The sequence below is a fragment of the Etheostoma cragini genome, chromosome 2, assembly GCF_013103735.1.
Source record: "Etheostoma cragini isolate CJK2018 chromosome 2, CSU_Ecrag_1.0, whole genome shotgun sequence".
Lineage (NCBI taxonomy): Eukaryota > Metazoa > Chordata > Actinopteri > Perciformes > Percidae > Etheostoma > Etheostoma cragini.
Window position 1 is genome coordinate 29,399,368 of NC_048408.1, and position 10,000 is coordinate 29,409,367.

At 43.2% G+C, this 10,000-nt stretch overlaps 1 protein-coding gene across 1 annotated transcript in view; it reads right to left on the reverse strand.

Annotated features, from left to right (window-relative positions):
* Positions 1 to 7,873, reverse strand: part of ccsapa (centriole, cilia and spindle-associated protein a) — a 9,711-nt gene extending 1,838 nt beyond the window's left edge. Inside the window, exons 1-3 of the mRNA XM_034901415.1 lie at positions 7,686 to 7,873; positions 6,497 to 6,879; positions 2,851 to 3,167 (exon numbers count right to left, since the gene is read on the reverse strand). Of these exons, the coding sequence (XP_034757306.1) occupies positions 2,851 to 3,167; positions 6,497 to 6,848 (669 nt within the window). The 5' untranslated portion in view covers positions 6,849 to 6,879; positions 7,686 to 7,873. The remainder of the gene's footprint in view (positions 1 to 2,850; positions 3,168 to 6,496; positions 6,880 to 7,685) is intronic.
* Positions 7,874 to 10,000: the final 2,127 nt, after the last annotated feature.

Genomic DNA, 10,000 nt, shown 5'->3' on the forward strand with positions numbered 1-10,000 from the left:
TGCCTCTGATTGGTTGGTACTCGTTTCCATCTGGGTCAGAGCCAATAAGAAGCAGGAAGTGGGTGGGAAATAACGCTGATGTCTATAGTGGTTATGGGGAAAGGGGCGGGATCGAGCGAGCCGGCAAGGACAAGCTGTGTACAAGCCCAAATAAGCAACTACACTTTAGTGACAAGCCCAAAATAAACGCAACCCGCGACAACCAATATTTGTAAGCGACTTTACAAAAAAACAAGCCCAAAGTCGCTTAGAATAAGCGGACTTGGCAACACTGGCTGAGCTGTTTGTTTACAGTAGGATAATGGAATAGTCCAATGTAGTGGAGACTGGGGGGAGTTTCTCATCATGAATTAAACAATCGGATAGCACTTTAGCGTATCAGTGTTTAGAGATATAATTAATTGGTGAAAACCTAAGACAACACATTGTAACCCTAAGTTTATGAGGCGTTTTAGGGGGCCCTTGGTAGCTTGGGGCCCGAGGCAATTGCCGACCTTTGCCTAATGGTAAGCACGCCTCTGCCAGAGAGATTGGGAGCAGCACACCGGGCCGGTTCATTATTAATGTCTGCAGAGTGTCTGGTGACACGGCTTCATGTCTCTGGTGTCTCCGGTGTCTCCGGTGTCCTGTGAACCGGGGACCAGACTCTCCGGGCTTTATGACGCTTTACAGCCCAACTCTTTCGCTGTTCCTCTTTTCCTGAAAATGTTTTTTATAAATACATCAAGCACCAGCATGAGAAGGGCATAGATACAGTTGTGCTCATAAGTTTACATACCTGTGGTAAAGTTGACTAAAAAGAGGAATGAAAAAAAAAAATCATGTTTTTGAAATTTATCTAAATGCCTTAATTAAAAAATGAGGTAAAATCCAACTTTTAAGGACACCAATTTCTTTGTGAATGAATAATGTTTCATAAATAAATAAATGTTCTTCCTTAAAAAGAAATGTGTTTGCAATAATAATCCAAAATCCAATAATATGTCACACTCATGGGAGTCATTCTGTTGCCGAATCGGTACTTTTGATACTTCAAAACATATTTAGCTGCTAATACTTTTATACTTCAACTTAATTCTTATGTATGTGTGATATATGTGTGTATATGTGTTTGTTGTGTTATGGTTGTCTTGCTACTGGATGCCTACAATTTCCTTTGGGATGAATGAAGTATCTATCTATCTATCTATCTATCTATCTATCTATCTATCTATCTATCTGTCTATCTATACATCTATCTATCTATCTATTTATCTATCTATCTATCTATCTATAAATCTATCTATCTATCTATTTATCTATCTATCTATCTATACATCTATCTATCTATATATATAGTATTATTATCTCTGTCCACCCACGCATACTTGCACACGTCCGAAGAAAAGTCTAAAACAACAGACACAGCGTAGCTTACTGGCTGGTAGCATAACAAAAAGGGCTAACGTTAGCTCAGCGCTAGCCTGCAGCTGCTCTTTTCCCGAAACCTTGGCAACTGTCGGTAGTCTGAGATGACGAAGAAACAACAGAACTGGAAAAATCCTCCCGCTTCCCTGACGTCACCGCGTGGCAACGTTTTGCCTTCCCCGGCGGTGAGTGAGTTATGGAAACCAAACGATGGTAAAGCATGTGGGATCCAACGGGAAATTGTGCGTTCATGTGCACCTTGTTAAACTAACGGTGCATTCAACTGTGCCTCGTAAAGGCAAGGCAAGGCAGCTTTATCTGTAGAGCACATTTCAATAACAGGGCAATTCAAAGTGCTTTACACAAAATCAGTTGAACAGATAAAACACAGGTATACTCCAAAAAAAAAATGCATAAAATAGGTGAAAACAAGTGTAAACTTGAGACTACCTTCACACTAATTAGTCCATGTTAGTGCTACCTTTGGTGATCACCCTCAGTGTCACTTCCCTTCACGACTCTATTTTTAGAGACGTTACCTTTCGTCTCCTCGGACTCTTCTTCACGCTAATTAAGCCGATCTAGCGCTGCCTTTCGTGGCTATCCAACGACCGTCTCTGCGCAATTTTCAGATCTTTTGACCCTAAACATTCACACTTTTTCTTTAAAGTGCTACCCTTCGAGTCTGTCTTTCTCTGTCTTTCTCTGTATAAAACCCTAACCCCCTAACCCTAGCCCACTTGAGACTACCTTCACACTAATTAGTCCATGTCAATGCTGCCATTCGTGATCACCCTCAGTGTCACTACCCCTCACGACTCTATTTTTAGAGACGTGACCTTAAAACTCAAACTGTTGTTGTCAAGAACCGTTCTGCCGCCTAGTTGCTGTTATTTTGGCACTGCCATCCATGTTGAAAAAGAGGTTTAAACTGAAAATGTAATCGAATTGTGAACTTAAAATCGACACACTAATCTAATCGTGGATTTGGAGAATCTCGACACCCCGAAATTGGAGATTTAACTTGCTTAACGTTTCTGTTAACCCTTGTGTTGTCGACAGTGCAACTGTCTTGTTTTTCCGAAATTTATTATTCAAAGATTTTTTGGTAGACTTTTTCAAAACTTTAGTTGCTTTTATACTTGATGTTTTTGTCACTTTATTCTCCGCCTTTTAGTGTTTTTATGGGTTCTTTCCCACCATGTTTTTGAAGCTTTTGCGCATACATTTCATACATTTTTTATCCAAATTTAAAGAAGATAGTGGTCTCTTCATTTCTTTTTTTGAAGGGCGTTGAGGGGAACAATCAGCGTTATTTTTCTCAAAATTTGAAAGATTTTTTTTTTAATGGATCAAACTTGACCCGAGGACAATACAAGGGTTAAAGCTGTTTTTGCCTAATGAATTTAGAGTAAAAGCGTCTTCATTGAGACGAACACTCACGTCATTCGGCGTCCGTCTGACCTCCGTCTGTCTGTCGTTCCAGTCCAATCGGCTGGGCGTTCTCCGGTTCTCCGTCTCCTTGGCGATGATCGGCGGGGTGCTCTTCGCTCTCGCTGGTTTGCGGACAACGGGCGGTTTGTCGTCGTGGGAACCGTCCCGGCGTCCCGGCTCCGACCGAGGCGTGCGGCGGCGGTGACGTCGCTTCGGTACGGGGTTCACGGCCTCGCCGTCAGAAGACGTGGTGTCAGCGGGGACGCTGTCTATCGTCGAGTCCTCTGAACCGCCGCTGGCTTCGTTCACGCCGTTCTCTACGACCTCTGGTTTGGAGTCACAGAAGCAAATAGTTCAGACTGAGCTCAGAAAATGGCGAATGTACGACACGTGTTAGAATTTTATAACTAACATCGCGTGGATCTCTGAGGAAGGAGGCTGTGGGTCTAACTGATAATTAAGAAAAGCTTTAACGCAACAGCATGATGAAGATGATAAGACAAAGACAATAAGACACAAAACAAACATGATCACACTGCAGCTGACAGCGGACCGCATCCCTGCTTCCCCCCTGAAACCAGTGCTGAATTTTCCTAAATTACACACATATTTCTCAAACCTAGCTTCATCGTACATACATTGTTTTTTACAACATTCTTTAACAAGGCGCATACTCGTTTTTTAGCGTGTTTATCAATGTGGTTTGGCCTCCATTGACTTACATTACCCTGAGATGGCGTGTGAATGTACGCCGTAGGGGGTAGTATGGAAGGGCAAAAATCTAAGTAAATGTGCTGTATTTATATAGCGCTTTTCCAGTCTTAACAACTGCTCAAAGCGCTGTTACATCTACAGGAAACATTCACCATTCACACACATTCATACACTGTGGCCGGGGCTGCCGTACAAGGTGCCACCTGCTCATCAGATAAACATTCACACACATTCACACTCCGATGCGCAGCACCGGGGGTAACTCGGGGTTCAGTGTCTTGCCCATGGACACTTCAACAATGACTGCAGGGGCGGGGATCGAACCACCAACCTTCCGATTGGCAGGCAGTGGCTCTACCACTGAGCCAAAGCCGCCCCGATGTAGTGTAGGGAGTAGGGAGGTTGGTCGGGGGGGGTGGACGGGTAAAACCAGGACTTTCACCCAGGAGACGGAGGATCGGGTCCCGTATGTCAAGTTTCCTAAACTCAACAGTCGCTTTCTGTATGTGTACGCCCGCTGTGTATGGCATAGACATTAAATGCGTCCAGAAAACACGCCACTTGGCCTGGAAAGTGGGCGTGTATGTTTAAGTCATGATGTCACGTGGAGCCTTTTTTATGGATTTTCTGTGCGTATGTGGCAGCAGGAGGTCACATTTGTTTACATTCATGCTGATGTTTTGATTATAACCAAGTCTGATTACTGTGACTGCTATTTCAATCCTTTGTCTGTTACTGTCTTTGTCTAGGCTTTTAACCCACACGAGTAAAAGGGCCCATATTACTCCAGTTTTAGCTTCACTTCATTGGTTACCAGTGAGATTTAGAATGCACTTCTAAATTTTGGTCCTAACTTTTAGAGCCCTACAAGGACAGGCACCCCCATACATCTTAGACCTGATCCAGCTGCGTACATCCTCATGTAGTCTGAGATCAACAGGCCAGAGACTATTAGTTGCCCCCCTTACACATTTTAAAACCAGGGGGGACCGCTCATTTCAAGTTGTTGCACCTAGGTTGTGGAACGCTTTGCCTCCTTCCATGCGCTGCTTAGATTGTGTGGAAAACTTTAAAAGTCAGTTGAAATCTCTGCTTTTTAAAGAGGCTTTTAACTAGATTGTAGGGTGGTTAGGCTGGTCTTATGTGTACGTGTTATTCTTTGGTTTTTTGTGATGCATTGTATTTATGAGAGTTATTAATGCTTCCTTTTGTTGGAAGCACCTTGTGATCTTCATCTGAGAAAAGTGCTGTACAAATAAATTTTACTTACTTACTTACTTACTGTGACATCGATTTTGACCCCAAAACGAACTTCAGGTGTTATGTAGAAGGGACATTCGGAGGAAATGCTTCCGCAGTTTTTTTAATAACCTCAGTAGATTATAAAAAAATCGGTATTAATGCCCCTTACAGTTTAAACTAGGACAGGATGTTTGAGTAATGGTGGCTTTCGGCCAGCAGCTCAAATAAGGTAACATACTGGTTTTCAGTTTATTACGTTGCTGAATAATCTGTTTATAGACCTTCTAAAATTCAGAGACGGTCCCCAGACACTCTCCCGTCTGAAATGCATGCCATTGGAAATGAGACACAATTGGTCTTTTATATCCACGGCCCGGTGTCTAAACCGGAGGAAACCGTCCCATCTGATCACTGAACCTTTAGTCCACATATTTTTAGCAACGGTAAACCAGCTTCTGGGCCTCTTTCTGTCAGTGTGACGCTCACACAGGAACACAAAGAAACTTCTCCTGGGGCTTCGTTAGCTTAGCCCAAAATATTTCAGCCAGACAGAAAACCCTGTTCACATGAAGCAGGCACCCAGGTGAGATCAGAGTCCGGATCGACTGTCAGCATTTGGTTTAAAGGTGCAGTAGGTAAGCCTTATAAAAGTAACTTTCTGTCATATTTGCTGAAACTGACCCTGTTTTTTGGAGCATTTTCAGCCTTTATTTGACAGGACAGTTGAAGACATGAAAGGGGACAGAGAAGGGGGGATGACATGCAGTAAAGGGCCGCAGGTTGGAGTCGAACCTGCGCCCACTGCGTTGAGGAGTTAACCTCTAGAAATGGGCGCCCGCTCTACCAACTGTGCTATCAAAATTGACCCTGTTTGAGTAGAACTACATGAAGCAGGTAAATAAAAAAAATAAAAATCTGGCACCACAACATCCACCGCCACCTGTTCAGATGCACCAATCAGGGCTTGGGAATTAAAAAGAAGTTAAAGTTAGTAAAAGTGATAAAGTTAGTGCTTGGACTTTTAGAATTAATAGTTAAGTTTGTTGCTGGGCAATATATTGATATCGTATTGTTATCGTGATACGAGGGAACCAGACCAGGAAACCATAGTCCTCAGATTGGACAGGTAGTCTAGCTAGCTGTCTGGATTTACCCTGCAGAGACTTGAGGACCAGGTAACCATAGTCCTCAGATTGGACAGATAGTCTAGATAGCTGTCTGGATTCCCCCTGCAGAGATCTGAGGACCAGGTAACCATAGTCCTCAGATTGGACAGATAGTCTAGATAGCTGTCTGGATTCCCCCTGCAGAGACCTGAGGACCAGGTAACCATAGTCCTCAGATTGGACAGATAGTCTAGCTAGCTGTCTGGATTTACCCTGCAGAGATCGGAGGACCAGGTAACCATAGTCCTCAGATTGGACAGATAGTCTAGCTAGCGGTCTGGATTTACCCTGCAGAGATCTGAGGACCAGGTAACCAGAGTCCTCAGAAATCCACCAGAGGTTAGAACGCCAACACAGAGACAGAGGACGGGGACGGACTTTGGTGAAAACACCAAATGCATCTGGCGGAATTTCCTGCAGCATCAGAGCGATCCCCAAAGTGGACCATCGTGTATATAGACTAGACTAGGGGGGACAGATCCCTTGCACCCCCTGAAATCTACGCCTATGATCGGCGGTAACAGTCTCCTCACCTGGGGTCGCTGCAGCATCTCCAACCGGTGCCTCCCCCACTCCCTCCTCCGTCTCTCCATCCTCGGCAGGAGGTTTCGGCCCGGGGTTGGACGGGCTCTGCTTCCCCTCCATGGGGGGCGGCGGTGGGAGGGACAGAGGGGCGATCTTGTTCCTGTTGAGCCTCGGCGTAGACCAGCCGCTGGACTCTGAGCCGCTGTCCCAGCCCTCCCAGATCCAGGGCTTGTGGGAGTGCTCCATCACCCGCCGGGTGAGGCGGTACTTCAGAGAGTCCTCGTAACATTTAGAAAACGTCTCCCATCTGGGATCCCTGAACTTCTTCATGTACTCCGTCCGGATCTTCTTGGTCACCATGGTTTTCGTTATTATTGCTCTCTGGTTCTAGAAAAAAAAATCAAGTAAATAAAAGCAGATCTGCAAGCTGCATTCAACCAAACGAAATAAATAACGAACAGCCCCTAATTTGACAAAATCCATTTTAAATATGGATGCTGATAATATTCTAGGCCTACTCAATGAATGGGTGGCGGGTGTGGGGGGGGTTCTACCTGTAAGCCCCGCCCACATCCCACCACAACACCTTACCTTCAGACTGATCTGAGGGTAATCTGGCTTATTCTACTCTTACTACTACTGACTGTACTACTACTGCTAGTACTCATACTACACCCCAATAACAGACCATCTATTTCTGTCAGGAGCCCTCCCGCCTACACACACATTTCTATTTTAATATTCTAATATTCTCAAATTCCTCTTATCTTTAGTGAAACATTAATTATTCATTTATCTGAGATGGCCTACATCTGATCCTAGGACGAAACCGAGACAATATCTATTGGCAACATCCAATTGTTGCTAATTTATTGGTGTATTTTTGTCCTTTTCTTGAACTAAAACACTCTTATTTTGAAGGCTTTCGTGGTCACACCCCAATAACATCGTATTTTCAGAACCGTTGCCTTTAAAAAAAAACGCAAAAATACAAATTAACGCCAGTTTTATCTGCTGAAGATTTCCAAAAATTTATAACTGAATAAATATAAATTTTTTAAAGGACAGTTATCGTGTAAAAACAGCCAACCGCCGTGTTCACCTGCTCCGTTAAACCCCGTTTAACACGGTGAGGATTTAAAAATGTCGGGCTAACGGTTATTAACGGTTGGATATTAACGTCAGTTATAACGTTACTCACCCAGACCTTGTTCCAGAGCGACCTGGTCGGATTTTAAACCCCCAGTCTGTCCCTTCAGAGCCCCGGTCAGACGCCTAGCATCGCCCCGCTTCTCTCCGACTGACAACCAGCACCACAACACCGAGAGCCGATTATTAGCCGAGCTACAAGCTAGCTGTGGCAACGCAAACCACTTCCGGCGGGGACTTTCAGAATAAAACTACGAGGGGAACCATAAAACTCATCATTTTTAATCTCCCTTGCTGTTGAAACACTTGGGTCCTTGTTACGTTACGGTCCACATACTTGTGGCCATACAGCGATTGTAAACGACTTCCTTGTTGCCCTATTTAGGGCTCCCAAAGCTGAAATAATGTGGAAAAGTTGCTAACTTCTATTTTGAAAGATACCGACACTTCCGGAACAGTCCTGATTAACTCCCGCTGGCTTGATGGAGCAGAGCGGATTAATTTTTTGTAATGAAAAAATGAAATATATATATATATATTTCTTCTTAGTGAAGATGCAGAACACCGGACTGCGCATGCGTGTTCTGCTTCCATCTGTGGAGCGATGACAACAGGTGACCCCTAAGATCAGATCAGATCATATGAACTCATTGTAGAGTTAAAGGTTATTTTCTCCTTATGATGCCTTTCTGTTTGGGAAATAAAAAACACCTGGGTGATGTCATAGTGACGTCATCGGGGTTTTCTCAACTTGGTTTTTTTTGGGGGTGAAACAAGTATAGTATGTACAGTATATACAGTATATACAGTACACTGTCAAAAAAGGAGGTACAAAACTACTAAATTTTTGTTCCCTAAGGTAGAAACTTAGCAAATGTTCCCTTAAAAGTACAAAAATGTATCTTGAAGGTACAATTATGCACCTTCATTGTACAGTGTGGACTTTCTGAGGTGTAAGGTACATATTTGTACCTTTAAGGTACAAACAGGCAGGGCTGTAGTCAAGACCACCTTAGTGGAGTCCAAGACAAGTCCAAGACCAGGACTAGTCGAGTCCAAGTCAAGACCGAGTCCAAAGAGGTTCGAGTCCAAGTCAAGACCGAGTCCAGGACAGGATAAAGGTCTTATGCATGACCATTGGTCCAGACCAAGAGCCATATTGGGCAAGACCAGCGGCCGAGACCCAGACCAGTCCGAGTCCAAGACCGGACTCGAGTTCTACAGTCCTGCAAACAGGTAAGGTCCAAACGCTATCCTCTCATTCAAAGTACAACAATGTACCTTTTGATGGTACCACCCTAGTGACAAGCTTTTGTTCCTTAAAGGTACTGTTTTGTACTTTTTTTGACAGTGTATATACAGTATAGATACTGCATATACAAGTATACATACTGCATGTACAAGTATATATACTGCACAAGTATATATATACAAGTATACTGCATAGAGTGGCCAGGACACTCTTGGAAAAGAGATTTTTAATCTCAATGAGTTTTCTTTCTGGTTAAATAAAGGCAAAAATATACAAGTATATATACTGCATGTACAAGTATATATACTGCATGTACAAGTATATATGTATAACATAACAACAAAAAGCCAGCGTTACATAAACCCCCGGCTGAGGATGACTGTTGTTAAATCATGACACTGTTTTATTACCACACTTAAACCTGAATCCTTTGTTTGTTTTGGAGCTTTAGCTTCATAAATTATTATTTTTAATTAATTAAGAGTCTCTGGCACAGACACATGCAGTCCGGTTACCCTCTGTGTTTTGGACGCAGTGGAGAGGGAGTTTTTATTATTTATTTTAGATCGGCATGGTTTTATTCCCGTTAGCCTAATAGCTGGTTTGTATTTGCATTGAGAGTTGATTTTATGGTATTATTTAAAGTACCCTCCATGCCAATCTCTATGTATGGTGAAGGGTATGTGATGATGTGTGTGTGTGTGTGTGTGTGTGTGTGTGTGTGTGTGTGTGGGGGGGGGGGGGGGGGGGGGGGGGGGGGGGGCTATTTTAATTCCAAAGGCTAAGGGAACTTTATCAGGATGCATAGTATCCTGATCCATGAAATAACTGGTCTTAAATAATACAACAGAAACAACAGACAGCAGTTGTACGTGAAAATAAATTGACTTTATTTGATTGTTCTTTTCCTTTTTTTTGGTCTTTTCTCCTTTTTTCTCAGTTGGTCCGAGCTGGAGTGTGTCGTACCTCAAACATCACATAACATAACAAAAAGGAATAAATAACATATGTACACAGTTGAGACGCCACCAGAGATGGAAGGTAACTAAGTACAAACAGTTTGTTACTGTACTCAAGTAGACTTTTCAGATATTTTTTACTTTACTTTACT